At 47.6% G+C, this 18236-nt stretch overlaps 1 protein-coding gene across 2 annotated transcripts in view; it reads left to right on the top strand.

Moving 5' to 3' along the window:
- Nucleotides 1-18236, top strand: part of ABCC4 (ATP binding cassette subfamily C member 4 (PEL blood group)) — a 267510-nt gene that overhangs the window by 35798 nt on the left and 213476 nt on the right. For both annotated transcript variants that reach the window (XM_086709433.1, XM_086709438.1), the window contains exons 2-3: nucleotides 14106-14216; nucleotides 14786-14906. In XM_086709433.1, the coding sequence (XP_086565559.1) occupies nucleotides 14106-14216; nucleotides 14786-14906 (232 nt within the window). The remainder of the gene's footprint in view (nucleotides 1-14105; nucleotides 14217-14785; nucleotides 14907-18236) is intronic.

Below are 18236 nucleotides of genomic sequence, written 5' to 3' on the forward strand. Positions count from 1 at the left end.
TCAAATTATTTCTTTGCTGTTGAGTTGTAGGAGTTCTTTATATATATTGTATGTTAAACCCTTGTCAGATATGTGATTTGTAAATATTTCCTCCCATTCAGTAGGTTGCCTTTTCATTTTGTTGATGATTTCCTTTGCTGTGTGGAAACTTTTTTTTTTCTTTATTGAAGTGTAGTTGACATACAGTATTCTTAGTTTCAGGTGTACAACATAGTGGTTCAGTATTTATATACATTAGGAAGTGATCCAAGTGACCAAGATAAATTTATTCAAGTGACTAAGATTTATCCAAATGACTAAGATAAATTTATCTACCACCTGTCACCATACAAAGTTGTCATATGTTATTAGCTATATCTCCTATAGTATACATTGTGTCCCTGTGTCTTACTTTATGACTGGAAGTTTATACCCTTTTATCCCCTTCCCCTACTTTGCCCATACTCTCATCCCCTCCACTCTGGCAGCAACCATCTGGTTCTCTGTAGCTGTGAGTCTGTTTTGTCTTGTTTTATTTTAGAGTGCACGCTAGAAGGGGAGAGGGGCAGAGGGAGAGAGAGAATCTCAAGCAGGCTTAGTGCAGAGCCTGAAGTGGGGCTCGATCCCAAGACCCTGGGATCATGACCTGAGCTGAAATCAAGAATTGCTGCTCAACTGGCTGAGCCACCCAGGCTGTTTGTGTTTGAGATTCCATGTATACGTGAAATCCTACAGTATTTATCTTTCTATGACTTATTTCACTTAGCGTAATACCTTCTAAGTCCATCCATCCATGTTATTGCAAAAGAAGCTAAACTAAGACGTTTTGATATAGTCCCACTTGTGTGTTTTTGCTTTGTAAAATTTTCTTTTTTTTTTTTTTTTTAATGTTTATTTATTTTTGAGAGACAGAGAGACAGAGTGTGAGCGGGGGAGGGGCAGAGAGAGAGGGAGACACAGAATCCGAAACAGGCTCCAGGCTCTGAGCCATCAGCCCAGAGCCTGACGCGGGGCTCGAACTCACGGACCGCGAGATCGTGACCTGGCTGAAGTCGGACGCTTAACCGACTGCGCCACCCAGAAGCCCCTAAAATTTTCTTTTTTAACATTTATTTTTGAGAGAGGGAGACTGAGCATGAGTGGGGGAGGGGCAGAGAGAGAGAGGGAGACACAGAATCCAAAGCAGGCTCCACGCTCTGAGCTGTCAGCACAGAGCCCGATGCGGGGCTCGAACTCACAAACCGTGAGATCATGACCTGAGCCAAAAGTTGGATGCTTAACCCACTGAGTCACCCAGGCACCCCGTTGTGTTTTTGCTTTGTTGCCTTTGCTTTTGGTATCAAATCCAAAGTATTGCTAACACCAGCATCAGGGATCTTACTGTCTATGTTTTCTTCAGGGAGTTTTCTGATTTCAGGTCTTAAAAGTCCATCTTCAATCCATTTGAGTTAATTTTTGTGTATAGTGTAAGGTAGTGGTCTAGTTTCATTCTTTTGCATGTGGCTGTCCAGTTTCCCAACACCATTTATTGAGGAGACCATCCTCTCCCCATTGTATATTCTTGCCTCCTTTGTCATAAATTAATTGACCATATATGCGTGGGTTTATTTTGGGGCTCTCTCTTCTGTTTATGTGTGTATCTGTTTTTATGCCCATACCATACTGTTTTGATTACTGTAGCTTTGTAATAATGTATTTTGAAGTTAGGGAGAGTGATGTCTCCTGTTTTGTTTTTCTTAAGATTGCTTTAGCAACCGGGGGTCTTTTGTGGTTCCATACAAATCTTAGAATTATTTGTTCTGGGGCACCTGGGTGGCTCGGTTGAGCGTCTGATTCTGGCTCAGGTCATGATCTCATGGCTCTGTGCTGGCAGCTCAGAACCTGGAGCCTGCTTCGGATTCTGTGTCTCCCTCTCTCTCTGCCCCTCCCCTGCTCACACTCTGTGTCTTTCTGTCTCTCTCAAAAAGAAATAAACATTAAAAAAAATTTAAAGTTAATTACTAATCTCTAAAAACTTTCTGACCACTGAGTCTTTGAAGTGATTATCTTCAATAACTTATCAGCAGAAGTCACTCCCATCCACAGTATCATTAGAATACAGCATTGCAGTTGATTTTTGTTTATGTATTACACATCTTACAACTTGCCCTTAGTACCTTTGTGTTGGACTTTCTAATTTTGTAAAACTATATAAAAATCTTATTTTTCTCTGTCTGCTTCCCCACCGCTCCACCTTTGATAGCTGTTAGCCAGTATGGGATGAGCCATCCCTTTCTAGTATCTTCCTTTAAAGGGAATAAATTTAGTGTGTTTTGCTAGAAAGCAGAGTTGCTCACAGATGTAGTTTTTTACATATTTAATAAATATAGAATTGTAAGATATATTTTAGAATATGTTACTGCTATGGTAATTTTAAGGAATTCAGAATAATTGGACACAGAGATGCTTCAGTTTATATTAAATAGGGTATTAAAAAGTTTTTTTTTTTTATTAAAAAAAATTTTTTTTTCAACGTTTATTTATTTTTGGGACAGAGAGAGACAGAGCATGAACGGGGGAGGGGCAGAGAGAGAGGGAGACACAGAATCGGAAACAGGCTCCAGGCTCTGAGCCATCAGCCCAGAGCCTGATGCAGGGCTCGAACTCACGGACCGCGAGATCGTGACCTGGCTGAAGTCAGACGCTCAACCGACTGCGCCATCCAGGCGCCCCTAAAAAGTTTTTTTAAAGAATGGTGTGAGTTGCAATGTTTTTCTCTTGTTTTGATAGAGTAAATTAGTAATAGGATATTGAATTTTATCTATTTATTAAAAATTTTAATGTTTATTTTTTGAGAGGCAAAGAAAGACAGTATGAGTGGGGAAAGGACAGAGAGAGAGGGAGACACAGAATCTGAAGCAGGCTTCAGGCTCTGAGCTGTCAGCACAGAGCCCGATATGGGGCTTGAACCCACAAACTGTGAGATCATGACCTGAGCTGAAGTCGGATGCTTAACCGACTGAGCCACCCAGGTGCCCCATAGGATATTGAATTTTAAACTCTGATTTCTGATCATGTGGTTTATCTTTATGGGGGAGTGGCAGTCCCAGAGTTAGGACCAAGCCATGGGAAGTGACATCTGTTAGCTACAGGGGAATAAGGCTGGGAGAGGGACCAGGATCTAGTTTACTTGCATGAAGGAATGTGGCTTATTGTACTGTCTTGATGTTTCTCGCAAATCCAATTCCTGATTGGTTTCCTTGCCTTCCAAAGTCTGTCATCTACAAAGTGGCTTGAAAACTGTATTGGGCGCCTGGAGGGTGAGCTCAGTTGAATAAGTGTCTGATACTTCGTTTCAGCTCAGGTCATGATCTCACGTTTGTTGAGTATGAGCCCCAAGTCAGGCTCTGGGCTGAGTGGCAGAGCCTGCTTGGGATTCTCTCTCCCTCTCTCTGGCTTCCCCACTTGCTCACATCCTCTCTCTCTCTCTCTCTCTCTTTCCCCCTCTCTCAAATACACTTTAAACAAAACAAAAACCTTGTACTCTTTCTGTTTTACAGGATAAAAGATAATGTTCAAATTCTTACATTTGGAGGATAAGACCTTTGGATAGTTACCCCATTACCACACCAAATCCCATGTGGTTTTGAACCTGCTGTCCCTAGGCAATATGTCTTTGCATGTCTGGTTTTGTTTTTCTGGCAAATCCCTCTTTCTCCCTGCTCTCCTCAGTGGGCTCCAAATGATTCTTCTGAACTTGACCCCAGCTTTGTCTCTTCTTCGTAGCCCTCCCTAACCTCCTTTGAGGCCCCCCGGGTGCATACGCTTTCCACTCTCCATTGTGCAGATGGCTCCTTGGACTGACCAGTGACCAGAATTGGCAGGGCTTGGGCGGCCTTTTGAAAAGGCCCCTAGTGGCTTCTAACTTGGCTTACTCTGATTCAGTCATTGGATGGGGCTTCGATATCTTTTGGTCTTGGGTTTAAAATGCTCCAGGCCAAGACTGGGATTTTACTCTTTAGCCAGGGTTGGGACGGTTGGGACTGGTGATATAAGGACCACACAAGAGCTTCCCAGTGCTTATGCCAAAACACACTGTACAGCACAGTCTTTTTATTATTACTATTTTTTAATAAAAATATTTTATTATTTTTATTTCTTATGTATTTATTTTGAGAGACCATGTGCGTGTGCACGTGCAATAGGGGAGGGGCAGAGAGAGGGGGAGAGAGAATATCTGAAGCAAGCTCCACACGGTCAGTACTCGGGGCTCAAACCCTCTTCCCGTGAGATCATGACCTGAGCTGAAATCAAGAGTCAGACACTTAGCTGACTCAGTACCCAGATGCCCCTGTATGAAACATTCTTAAACTTGGGCATCCTGGAAGAGTTGGTAAGACACAGAGTAGTGACACTCACTGTAAAGTTTGTGATGAATAGTTCTGGGGTCTGCATTTCCAACAAGTTAGGGGATGCTGATGCCGCTGGTCTGGGGATCTCACTTTGAGAATCTTTGCTGTACAGAAGATTGGTCCTTGGCGCGTGGGGTGTTGATCTCTTATCCCTATGGAGACCCTGCAGAAAGCCAAGAAGCTGATCTTCTTATAGCTCATGACCACCCCTGCCATGTCCTGCTGTCATTCTTCAATATAAATCCCTCACTGGACTGTGAGTTCCTGGAGGAAATTTGGACCAATGAGTATGAAATGGGTTTATACTGTTACCCTTGTTTTGGTGGCTAAGGGACGACTACGAGTGGCCTGTGGGTACTCTCTGGGGCCAACATTTGAAGGAACGTTATATGGCTTTTCTAGAAACACAAAAAGCTTGGGACGGTGGTTCTGGCCCAGGGGATTTTGCCATCCGGGCAACGTCTGGAGATGTTTTTGGTTGTCACAACCTGGGGTGGGGAGATGCTACTGGCATCTTGAGGGTAGAGTCCAGGGATGCTGCTTGTCAGCCCCCTGTGACTAAAGCATCCAGCCCAAGATGTCAGGAGTGCTGAGCATACGAACCCTTGCTTTTAGTGGAAGGGTGTTCAAATAATGTAGGGTGGGTCTTTTTTTAAAACATTTTTAAAGTTAGTTTATTTTGAGAGAGAGATAGCACAAGTGGGGGAGGGGCAGAGAGCGAGGGGGAGAGAGAGAATCCCAAGCAGGCTCCATGCTGTCAGCGCAGAGCCTGATACAGGATTTGAACCCATGAAACTGAAATCATGACCTGAACCAAAACCAAGAGTGGGACGCTGAACCGACTGAGCCACCCAGGTGCCCAAGGTAGGGTGGGTCTTACTGTGAGATCTGTGTGCCTCTCATTTGTCCCCCCTCCCAGTCCCTGCTCTGGGGTGTCCTTGACCCTGACCACTCCACTTCCTTCCACCCCCTGTTCCCCGCCCCCCCCTCCGCCCCAGCTCTGCCCAGGTTGGGCCACAGGAGTTTCCAGTGATAGGTTGGCAGAATCTCCAGGGCAAATTAGCCAATGATTAATAATTAGCCACAGGTAGAAGTACTTTAAAATACATTCTTTCAACAATAAATGACTTATTTGAGTGGGGTTAGGGCATTCGTTGAATGATTTACTGACCTCAAATGACCTGCACATTCCCCTTCTCCTACAAGAGCTTAGCCAGGGTCCTAAGAATGTTCTTTGCCCCCACTTCTCAACCAGGGGAGAGTTTTGAGTGACTGACTCCCTATGTGCCAGGCACAGGGAACACCACAGAAGGACTGTCTTGCCCTCATGGAGCTCTTGCTCTAGAGGGGAGAGAGATAAATCCACAAAATGAATGGATTTTTTTTTCTCTCTCAACAAATAGATTGTAGTAAGTAGGTAAAGAAGGTTAGAAGAGGGAAATAAAGGAGGAAATCGTATGTGTTTGTTTTTTTGTTTTCTGTTTTTTTTTTTTTTAATTTTTTTTTAACGTTTTATTTATTTTTGAGACAGGGAGAGACAGAGCATGAACAGGGGAGGGTCAGAGAGAGGGACACACAGAATCCGAAACAGGCTCCAGGCCCCGAGCCGTCAGCACAGAGCCCGACGCGGGGCTCAAACTCACGGACTGTGAGATCATGACCCGAGCCGAAGTCGGCCGCCCAACCGACTGAGCCACCCAGATGCCCCTGTGTTTGGTTTTTTTTTAAGAGAAGGTAGCCTAGGTTTTGCGGTGGAGGTGGCTGTTAGTTTAGGACCTGGAGGAGAGAAGGCACAGCCGTGGGAGAAAACGGGGAACAACATTTGTTCTCAGCAAAGGGAACAGCAAACAAGACCTGGGAACCACTGAGGCCGGTGCTGGAACACCGAACAGGGATGGGGGTGAGGGACTAGGCTGGAGATGGGGCTGGTGATCCAGGAGGGACCCGGTCATGCATGCCACCTCGTTAGGAAGGAGGTTGGGTGTAATTCTGCTGCGGCAGAACAGCATAGCCTTGTGTTTTTAAGAAATCATTCTGGCGTTTCTGTAGAAAGGGAAACCAAGAGTGCAAGCAGGCAGGTGAGTTAGCAGGCTGCTGCAGCCCCGAGACCCAGTGGGGGGAGCAGAGGTGCCAAAAGTGGATGGGGTCAGGAGGTAGCAGCTACGGGAGTAGTTGATGGGTTGGCTGAGGGGCAGGGAGGCATCCAGTGACTACCGGGCTTCAGGTTTGAATGGTGGGCTCTTGTTTTGGAGGTTGATATTTACAGAGATGGGGAAGAATGGTTTTGGCGGTGAAATCAGGAGTTCCACTGTGGACGTTAAAGGGAGCTGCCTCTTTGGCATCTGAGAGGAGATGACAAGTGGGCACTTAGCCCTGGGAATCTGGGGTTTGGTGGGAGAGGTCTGACTGCCGGCAGGTGGATGGTATTGGAAGGCAGGGGGTGGGTTGCTGTCCCCTAGGGAAAGCACAAGGCTGCACTCCAGGGAGTGGCTTGCAGAGTAAGTAAGAGGATGGCAGGTGCACAGTCACAGGCACCGATGAGCATGGTGGGGGTCTGGAAGCCCATCTTTGTATTCATCAGAAGATTGAGAGGAAGGTTCCAGAAGAGATGAGAACCAGAATGTGAATGGCTGGGGTTTGGGGTGCTGTTTGTATTGGGTTTGGAAGCCACTTCCGGTGATGCAGGGAGTTGGGGTGAAGGGAAGCCCTGGAAGAATGACAGTGACAGAGAATGTTGTAGGTGCAGCAGTGATAGCAGGTGCCAGGGGTGTTTACGGCTAGGAGGCATGGACGGGGTATGAGGCTAGAAAACAGAACTGGGATCCTGAAGGGCCACCCTGAGGCTGCGGGAAAGTTGTGTCCGAGGGGCCAGCCAGTGGTGTGCTAAGAGCAAGGAGCTGAGGGCCCAGGAGAGTTTGCTGGTCATGGGAGAGTTTCCTATGAAGGGCTGGGAGGGAGGGTTGGGGACGGCGGTCAGACTGCTGGTGGCAGCTTGGAAGGAAGAACTTCCTTTATGGGGATAAAGTGTCCTCCTTTATGAGGGATGAGGCTTAACAGTTTGGAAGAAAGCATTTGATTAAACGGGCACTCATGGCCAGATCTTCGCAGAAGAGTCCGCATCAGGCGCTCTTGGGCTCAGAGGGGATCTTGGGTGATGACTGACTCCTCCGTCTGGTGGTAGCCATGCTGGCTATACTAACTAGATAGGGTATCACCTGCTGGTTGTCTCCTTGCTGGTTCCAAACAACGGTGATTTAATCCCTTTAAGACCTTGTGAGTTGACCAGCAGGAGTAGGATCTTACTCATGATTCTTCTCACTTCCTGAATTGAACGCAATATTTTTTTTAAAGAAGGGGATTAGGACAGTAATCCATGCATGATGGTTATATAGTCTCTGTGTTGGTGATGGTGCGGGGACAAGGGACACAATAAAGAGATATGGATTAGCTGGTGGGAGTGGAGGAAAATAGGAAGGACAGCTGTGAGCCCTGGAAGCCCCAAAGTCGAGGTCAGGGCCCGCACGCAATATGGGCCCTGGGGTGGAGGGAACTGGGGTAGTGACCCATTTTGAGATAGCTCACCTGCAGGGTAGGTGTTCCTGTATTGCACTGGCTGGATTCTTGCACTGGATGGATTCCTGGGACATCTGTGCCCAGGCACCATGACATACCAGGCTCTGTGCTTGGGAGTGAGTCCCAAGTGGTGTGTGAGTCGTCATTGCCCTGAAGGGCTGATGGTCTGGTGGACTGGAGGAAAACCCACTGCTGTGTTCAGTGCTGTGCAGGAGGTAGGAAGGAGAGAGTAAGCTGTGGAGGGAAGGACTGTTGGGGTGGAGCTGGGTTGCTGGACGGCTCAATCCCCAGTGGTCTGGAATTGTTGGCTAAATGTCTCCGGGGAGAAAAGATAAGTCGACATTCAGAGGTCTGTTGTCTCAGGTCTCTGTGTCCAGTCCTTACTTAAGTACACTTGCCATCAGATGGAAAAGCAAGCTTTTGGCCTTTTCTGGTGTCCACGGGGCCCAGCCTGGCTTTTTGGGATTTGGGCATTGGGAGGGCTGTAGTGAAAGAAAAAGTTTGCTTAATTAACTTCATCTAAGTTATTAGAGCCTTTTTAAGGGGGCCCAAATGTGATTAAGAGCTCTGTCATCATAACTGCTGGTATTTGGTGTGTTTTTTTTAAGAGGGTAGATTTCGTGTTATTTTTATTTACTTATTTAATTTAAATTCAAATTAGTTGACATAGTGTTGGTTTCAGGAGTAGAATTTAGTGATTCATCACCAGTACTCATCCCCACAAGTGCCTTCTTTAATGCCCATCTCCCATCTAGCCCCTCCCCGCCGCTAACCTCCCCTCCAGCAATCCTCAGTTTGTTCTCTGTATTTAAGAGTCTCTTATGGTTTGTTTCCCTCTGCTTCTTTTAAAAAAATATTTTAATATTAATTATATATAATATATAATTATAAATTATATATATTATATAAATATTTAAATTAATTTTTTAATTTATTTTTGAGAGAGAGACCAAGTGTGAGTGGGGGAATGGACAGAGAGAGAGGGAGACACGGAATCTGAAGCAGCCTCCAGGCTCTGAGCTGTCAGCACAGAAACTGAGCCAGAACCGGGAAATTGTGACCTGAGCCAAAGTCAGACACTTAACTGACTGAGCCACGCAGGTGCCCCTCCCTCTCTGTTTTTATCTGATTTTTCCTTTCCTTCCCCTATGTTCATCTGTTTTGTTTCTTAAATTCCACACAGAAGTGAAATCATCCAGTATCTATCTTTATCTGACTGACTTATTTCACTTAGCGTAATACGCTCGTTCCGTCCATGTCATTGCAAATGGCGAGATTTCACTCTTTTTGATGGCAGAGCAGTATTCCGATGTATGTATACACCACATCTTCTTTATCCATTCGTCTGTCAATGGACATTTGGGCTCTCTCCATAGTTGAGCTGTTGTTGACAGCACTGATAAAAACATCGGAGTGCATGTGCCCCTTCGAATCCCTACTTTTGTATCCTTTGGATAAATATCTAGTAGTGCAGTTGCTAGCTGGTTAGTTAGGAGGTAGTTCTTTTTTTTTTTTTTTTTTTTTTAAATTTTTTTTTTCAACGTTTTTATTTATTTTTGGGACAGAGAGAGACAGAGCATGAACGGGGGAGGGGCAGAGAGAGAGGGAGACACAGAATCGGAAACAGGCTCCAGGCTCCGAGCCACCAGCCCAGAGCCTGACGCGGGGCTCGAACCCACGGACCGCGAGATCGTGACCTGGCTGAAGTCGGACGCTTAACCGACTGCGCCACCCAGGTGCCCCAGTTAGGAGGTAGTTCTATTTTAACTCTTTGAGGCACCTCTATAGTGTTTTCCAGAGTGGCTGCATGTTGGGTGGGTGTTTGTGGTATTGAAAGAAACCCCGGCTGACGCCCTCAGCAGCTTTGGGAGGTGTTCTCCCTGTTTCCCAGAGGCCAGTACTGAGAGATTGTGTGGCTAATTCAAGGTCATACCACCAGAAAGTTAGCAAAGTCTGGAGTTCCTCCGGTGGTACACCTAGCAGAATTTTTTTCTCATTAAATTAAAAAAAAATTGTGGTAAAATACATGTAACGTAAAGTTTGCCATCTTTTTATCTTTTTAAATATTTATTTATTTGAGAGAGAGCGATAGAACCTGAGTCGGGAGAGGGGCAGAGAGAGAGGGAGAGAGAATCCCAAGCAGGCTCTGTGCTGTCAGCATGGAGCCCAATGTGGGGCTTGAACCATGAACTGTGAGATCACGAGCTGAGCCGAAGTCAGAAGCTTAACCGACTGAGCCACCCGGACACCGCCCCACCCCCCTCACCATTTTAAGTGTACAGTTCAGTCATGTTAAATGCATTCACACTGTTACATAACAGTTTTCATCTTGCATTGGTGTTTCGTCAAGTGCGAGCTTCCAGTTTCCCCTTCCTCCCCCAGCCCCCCGGCAACCACAGTTCTTTCTGTCTCTCCATATCTGACAACTCTAAGTACCTCCTGTAAGTAGAATCGTAATATTTGTCCCTTGTGACCCCACCATTTTACATTTCCACCGCTCTGCGCCAGGGTTCCAGTTTCTCCATGTTCTCACCCAACTTGATGTTTATTTTCTGACAGTAGCCCTGCTGATATGTGTGAGCTGACGTCTCATGTGGTTTTGATGTCTATTTTCCTAATGAAAAGCATCTTTTTCTCTTCAAAACCGGAATTTTAAAGAGGGCCTTTCAGGGCAGGGTGTCCTCATCTGCGTAAGTTCCACTGCTAATTGCATGAGCGTTTTCTACAGGGAATAAATGACCCAGTATGTTTCAAGCTGTTTGGTGGTTAAAGCTCACAGATCTGTACTTTTCTCTTGGAAGGAAATTGAGACACCGAGATACTAGGTGACTGGCAAAGGGTCGTGGAGGTGCTGAATTTGTAGAATTGGAGCAGGGGGCAGTCTGGGACCAGAATCCAGCCTTCCAGCTCCTGAACTGGGCTTCTTTGGAGGTACCAGGCTACCAGGGTTAGCAAAATCTGAAGGTCCGTTTCTCTTTTTTGCTTCATGATTCATAGACATTCATTTATTCAACAACAAATTCTGGAGCACCTCTGTGGTATCCAGTATCGTGCTAGGGGTAAAGCAATGAATAAGAGAAGTAGAATCTCTACTTTCACAGGCTATTATTGTCTGGCCTCAGAAATTTCCTTACCCTGGTGAATCGGTGAAATGGTGTTCATTGTTAGGCCGTCTCTGCATATTAATTATTGTCATCTAAATAATACATAATGGATTTGCAGAGGTTTTTTTTCTTTTAATCTTTAAAAAAATTTTTTTAAGTTTATTTTGGGAGAGACAGAGCGAGCAGGGGAGGGGCAGAGAGAGTGGTTGAGAGAGATTCCAAGCAAGCTCCTCACTGTCCGCGCAGAGCCCAATGTGGGGCTCGAACTCACGAACTGTGAGATCATGACCTGAGTCAAAGTCGGACACTTAACTGATTGAGCCACCCAGGAGCCTATGTATAGGTTTTTTTTTTTTTTGATCCTCTGTACAGTTATTATTTTTTTGTTTCATAATTAGTAATTTGTAGAGATCATTTGGAATTATACAAGTACCGTGTTCCACATCAGACTTTCACCCATGAGTTTTAACTTCATTGGTAATTTCCTAACTCCATGGTTCCTTCTATATTTGCATTCTAGAATGCAAGAGCTTTCTCTTCTCTCGTGTTTCTGTGGCAGTAAGGATTCACGGATTCTTCTGTTACTTAATGATTTGACTCCTCGCCATTTATTACGTGATGCTGGGAGCATCCCAGATTTGTCTGGTGAGAGCCCTTTGCGCAGTCTCCTCTGTGTTTTGGACGCATCTTCGTGATTCCTTGAGTGTAAGGTGTTGTGGGCTCATCTCAAGCTTTCTCTGCCTGTTCTGTGCTCCTGTCAGCCTGTGAAGGGAGGTGCCCTTGTCAGGAAAGCCTGGGACACCGCTCACCTGGGCTCTGCTACTTTTGTGACAGCCCCGCGGGCATTGTCCCTTTTGCAGCCGGTGTTGTGGTCGGACCAGCTCGTGTGATTCTCGTGGTTGCAAGACGAGTCTCAGCGATAACCATCAGGGAACTTTAGAAATGACAAGGTTTATTACCCATAGGTTCTAGAGAGTGCACGGCATGCCTGGGCATGCACACACCTGGATTTGGGGTTCTGCCTCTACAGAGGTTGGGTAGGGTGCCTGGGGTTTTGCAAGTTCACTCTTTCTTGGTGAACTGAGAACATAAGTGGGAATGAAGGCATGGGAAAAGCCAGCGGTCAGAGATGGTCAGTTATCTCTGTCATCCTGAGTTTTCTTTACAAAAGAAATTTTTTTTTAATGTTCATTTTTGAGAGAGAGAGAGAGAGGCACAGCACGAGCAGGGGAGGGGCAGAGAGAGGGAGACACAGAACTGGAGCAGGCTCCAAGCTCTGAGCTGCCAGCACAGAGCCTGATGTGGGGCTTGAACTCATGAACCGTGAGATCTTCTTGACCTGAGCCGAAGTTGGACGCTTGACCGACTGAGCCACCCAGGCACCCCTAATCCTGAGTTTTCTTACAAGAAGAGGGAACTTTATGGGTGGTGTAATGTGGCTCTTCACCCAGTGTGGCTGTCTTTATTTGAGATGGAATGACTCGCAGTGAATGCCTCAGCAATCAGTGAATGCCTCAGCAATCGGAAGCTTAATTCCAGGCACTTAACATGACAATTAGAAAAGCTAATCGACAGGTGCTTCCGCATATTGCCCCAACCTGGAAATGAGACATTTCTTCAAGGATACCTGGTTTCTTTAGGGAAGAAAGATACTGAAAAACCAGGATCTGGGTGCAGGAGGCCAAAAGGCATAAACTTCTAGTTATGAAGTAAGTCAGTCCTGGGGATGTAATGTATGGCATGGTGACTATAGTTAATAATTCTGTATTACGTATTTGGAAGTTGCTAAGAGAGTAGATCTTAAAAGTTCTCATCATAAGAAAAACTATTTTTGTTTTTCTTTATGTAAAAGAAAAAAATAAAACCCAGAATTTGGGCTCTGGAATGCTTTTTGCTGCTGGTGTGTCAGTGTTCCCAGGGCCTCTCAGTGGATAGAGCTGTGTGTGTGTGTGTGTGTGTGTGCGTGCATGCATTTATGTTCCCCTCCATGTCTCTATATTTAAAATGTACGCTTTCAGGGGCGCCTGGGTGGCTCAGTCAGTTAAGCGTCCAACTCTTAATTTTTTGGCCCAGATCATGATCTCACAGTTGCTGAGTTTGAGCCCTGCACTGGGCTCTCTGCTGTCAGCCCAGAGCCTGCTTCATATCCTCTCTTGTCCCCTGCCCTCCCCACTTCGCCCCTACTCATGTTCATGTCCTCTCTCTCTCTCTCTCAAAATTAAATAGACATTTTTTTTATGTTTATTTATTTTTGAGACAGAGAGAGACACAGCATGAGCAGGGAAGGGGCAGAGAGAGGGGGGACACAGAATCCGAAGCAGGCTCCGGGCTCTGAGCTGTCAGCACGGAGCCCGACGCGGGGCTCGAACTCACGAACTATGAGATCATGACCTGAGCCGAAGTCGGACGCTTAACTGACTGAGCCACCCAGGCGCCTCTAAATAGACATTAAAAAAAATGTTTAATAAAATGTAAACTTTCGAAAAATTTGAACTATAGTTGTCACAGGATATTACTTTAGTTTCAGGTGTACAGGTTATGCTGTGCTCACCACAAGCTTGGCTACCATCTGTCACCATACATCACTATGACAACACCACTGACTGGGAGCGCCTGGCTGGCGGAGTGGGTAGAGCATGCAATTCTTGACATCGGGGTTGTGAGTTTGAGCCCCACGATGGGTGTAGAGATTACTTAAAAATAAGATCCTAGTAAAAAACTCAACAACACCATTAACTACATTCCCGATGGCTGTGCCTTTCATCTGTGTGACTTCCTCATTCTGTAACTGGAAGCCTGAACCTCCAACCCCACCTTTTGCACATCCCCCTCCCTTCTGGCAACATCAGTTTGTTTTCTGTATTTATGGGTCTGTTCCTGCTCTGCTTTTTGTTTGTTCATTTTGTTTCTAGATTCCACATGTAAGTGAAATCGTACGGTATTTGTCTTTTGGAGCCCCCCCCCTTTTTTTTTAACAAACCCCACGAATGTAAGTTCTGATGAGACAGATGTGTAATTTGGATCTGTGTCACTCTTCTTTTTTCTTAATTTTTAACAGGTGGCTGAACCCCTTGTTTAAAATCGGTCACAAACGGAGGTTGGAAGAAGATGATATGTATCCAGTGCTTCCAGAAGATCGCTCAAAGCATCTTGGAGAGGAGTTGCAAGGGTAAGCCATGGGCAGGAATGAGCCGGGTGAGGAGGAATGAGAATTTCTAAGTGTGTGTCTCCTGGTTTGGGATGGGTCTGGCCTGAGCTTCCTTTCCTAATGCGGTACACTCACCTCCCCTCAGGCTGTCCCTGGGCTTAGCCTACTTTGGTGGCTGGGGGAAAGCATATGTTTCCTGTGCATTTGTGGGGTGGCAGTTGCCAGCAGCAGAGGCCCTGGATGCCAGGATCTGTCCCGGAGATGGTATCACTGGAGGAGGCTGTCTGGACTCAGGTCTGCCTTACTGGCTTGCTCATGGTGCTGTAAATCCAGCAGCGCTTGGCAGTGACTTGTTTCCTGAGACTGGAACTTTCTCCCTCAAGGCATGTTTTTCTGGTGCTTCAGGTTCCGCACCACACATCTTTTAGGAGCCCTGCACACGTTTAGCAGTGCCAGTGAAGCAGCCACAGAATGCCCTATGATAAACAGAATGTCCTGTAAACACGTAGCTTTTGATTTGTCCGCCCCACCCCCGTTCGGCCCTGTAGCCGGGTGTGTGGTTTCTCACTGTTCTTTTGTTTCTCTTGCAGGTACTGGGATAAAGAAGTTTTGAGAGCCGAGAAAGATGCACGGAAGCCTTCCTTAACGAAAGCGATCATAAAGTGTTACTGGAAATCCTACTTAGTTTTGGGAATTTTTACGCTAATGGAGGTAAAACTTCTACACACAGTGTGTCGTTTTCCAGTGTGTGCAGATGGGTACACAGATGGCAGCATTGCTGGGGACAGGGGCAGGTGGATTACGGTCTGACGATAAAACATGTCTGGGAAACATGATGTAGCCCAGCGGTCGTGTTCATCTTCAGAATGGGCAGATACTTAAATGGGCCTCCGGCGGGGGCGGGGTGATACTGTTTTTCTTCAATCGAAATGCAGTGTTGCGGAAGGCTGGTGCTCTGAAGTTTTATGGCATGTTGGGATATTGCTGGTGCGTGGGAAGGGTTAGAAATGCTAACAGTGATCCTTGACCCAAAGAAGCCTCTACAACCTCAAGGAATATGCGTGCTCTCGTTTGGAGGAATTCACTTTGGATAGAGCCCGGAGTAACACAAAGCATTTTACAGGTGCTCAGCGAATAGTAGTAATTTGACCCGAATAGCAGTAATTTGACCCAGCCAAATCTGATGAATGCTTTCTTCCCAAGAAGGTATTACTGCCTCCCCCTTCCAGGGGAGCAGAGCCCCGGGGCTCTGTGTGGAGGGTGAAGCTGGCCAGAGCTCCCGAGAACACATGTCTCTCCGGGCTGTTTGCAGAAGGACATGTACTACGAGCCAAAACCCCGTCTGTGGAGGAATTCTGGAGGATTCACACACGACCCATTCTGGTTTCCTGTCCCCGGCTACTGGGGAGGATTGGTGGTTGGAAGGAGGAGCTTTGGTAGCCCGGCACTGCAGTGCGCGTAGGAGTGATGTGCGGAGGCAAAGCAAAGGCAGAAAGTCATCAGGTCCTTGACCTCCATTACCCTGAAGCGCCTCCGTCCAGATCCTCCAGTAAGACCGTGTTCTCCTGGACACGGTGTCAGTGAGCCTGTGCCTGTTCTGGGCTGCAGCCTGCTGGAAGCATGCTGCAAACCCACCTGGGTGACTCATGCTCTTTGGTACCTCAGTACTGCCTTAGGGACGTTGGTGGCCCTGTGAGTGTATGTAGGTCGAAGGGATAGAAGTTGTGGTTGCTGGGAAAAGGTTGTTTTATTTTATTAAAAAAAATTTTTTTAATGTTTATTTATTTATGAGAGAGAAAGAGAGAGACAGAGCATGAGCAGGGGAGGGGTAGAGAGAGAATATGAAGCAGGCTCCAGGCTCAGAGCTGTCAGCATAGAGCCTAACATGGGACTCGAACTCACAAACTGTGAGATCATGACCTGAGCTGAAGTTGGATGATTGACCGACTCAGCCACCCAGGCACCCCGGGAAAAGGTTGTTTTAGATGGAGAAGGGCGCTGACTTGTCCTGAGTGCTGGGCGTGAGATGGGTGGGCTGGTTGGTGTGTATGGGGGAGGGGCAGCTCCCATGTAAAAGGCTCTGTCGTATTGAAGGGCAGTGGGTGTAGGTAGGTGATCTCTGTCCTGTGTAACTGGAGGAAACCACAGGGTCTGTCAGCTGACAGGGGACTGGATGGCCCTGGGAGATTGATGACAAAGGGGGGTTGGTCGGAGGGTGGGGACAAGTATATGGGGCACCCATCACCACCTAGATACTGCTGTGGCTTGTCAAGGGCAGGGCGGAGATGCAAAGCAGTGGGACTGACAGGGTGGGGGGGGGGGCGGTTGGTGGGAGAGGGTACAGGAGCTCCTCGGGCAGCCCCAGCTTGTCACTGACTTGTGGACAGGGGTCCTAGTGATGGTGTTTCCATGTGGTCACAGCAAGTCTCAGTTTGAAATACACAGGGTGACAGGTTGGTGTTGCCGTGGCCGGTGTGTATGCAGGATTTCCTCATCAGATATGGGTGCTGACCTCGCAGAGCATCGAGCTCATGGATTCTGCTTGGTGGGGAGTCCCTCAGCCTCGACATGGGCCCCGTGTCTGGGTGGGGGTGGGCAGGCACGTGTGTCCTTGGACCTTGGGGCCGGACGGCATCCCGGAGCAGCCTTCCTCTGCTGCCCCCGGTTCTGTACTTTCCCTTGGTGACAAGTCCTGAAGACGAGGGATCAGAAGGGTGGCCCTTGTGGCTGGGTTTGGACTGTGCTCTGGCTTTCCTCACTGTAGCGCACTGCGGCCGTCTTGGGGTGGGTCGCTAAGCCCCACACGGTGACTGGAACCCATCTCAATATGAGCTGCATCTTTGCTGCGTTTGGGAGAAGAGGTATGAGGTGCAGAGGCCGGGCTTCCCCCTGAGAGGATAGGCCCCACTCTGGTGCAGGGAGCACCGATTACTGAGTCGTTGAGCCTGGGAATACCTACTGCTGGGAGAGCTGGGGGTGCTGGGATGGGGGGCTAGATGAGGGTGCAGCTGGTGAGAGTGCCGGCCTCTTTTAGGACGTTGGTTATCTGGGAGTGGAGTCTGGCAAACATGGGGCTCATACCCGGTAGTAGTCGTGGCGGTGGTGGTGGAGGGGGTGGGAGGGCTCTTACCCGGTAGTAGTAGTCACGTTGGTGGAAGTGGTGGTAGGGCTCATACCCGGTAGTAGTCGCGGTGGTGGTGGGAGGGGCTCATACCCGGTAGTAGTCATGGCGGTGGTGGTGGCACTGGTGGTTGCTCAGCCTCAGTAGCGGGATTGCTAGTGTCAGCAGCAACAGCAGGACTCACACTCAGTAGTAGCAGCAGCAGTACTGTTACTGGTAGTATTACTGGTGTTACAGCAGGAGCGGTGAGACTCCCACCCAGGCGCGTTAGCAGCAGCCGCAGAAGCTCATCCTCTGTAGCAGAAGTTTTCTCACTGGTGGTATTGCTCCTCTTGGTGGCAGCGGAGCCGTAGAGCCTCCCGCTCAGCAGTAGTATTAGTAGCAGCGGTGGAGGCTCATACTTGGTGGAAACGGCAGCAACAGTAGTTCATACTCAGTGGGAGTCGTACCACCAGGAGCAGTTTCCGCAGGGGCCCACACTCGGTGGTAAGCTGGTTCTGGTAGTAGCATGGGAATGATAAGGACTTGAAACTGTCAGCAACTGCTACAAGCACTTTACACGGAATGTTACTTTCATTCTTGTAGCCAGCTCCGACACGGTGGCGAGTATTACTGTTTTCCCCACTGTAGGGCAGAGGACGCACAGCGCCAGGTAGTTCTGTGGTGTGCCCGGTGTCCCACAAAGCATAAAGGACGGAGCCGAGACTCAGTCGTGGGTGCTCTAACTTACGAAACCTGACCATCTGGATGACTGAAAGCTCATCCGGTGTCGGGAAGGCTTGTTCAGAGGACTTCGACTTCAGGGTCTCAGATGCACGCATCTTGAACCTGCCTTAGGCTGTAAAAGGCTAAAAACTCCCTGGATAGAAAACGAGATTAGGGGTCGGGTAGAGCTCAGGTGACAGTGTCCCCTGGGAGCC

Source organism: Puma concolor, chromosome A1 (assembly GCF_028749965.1).
Source record: "Puma concolor isolate L17-30 chromosome A1, mPumCon1.1.hap2, whole genome shotgun sequence".
NCBI classification, from domain to species: Eukaryota; Metazoa; Chordata; class Mammalia; order Carnivora; family Felidae; genus Puma; species Puma concolor.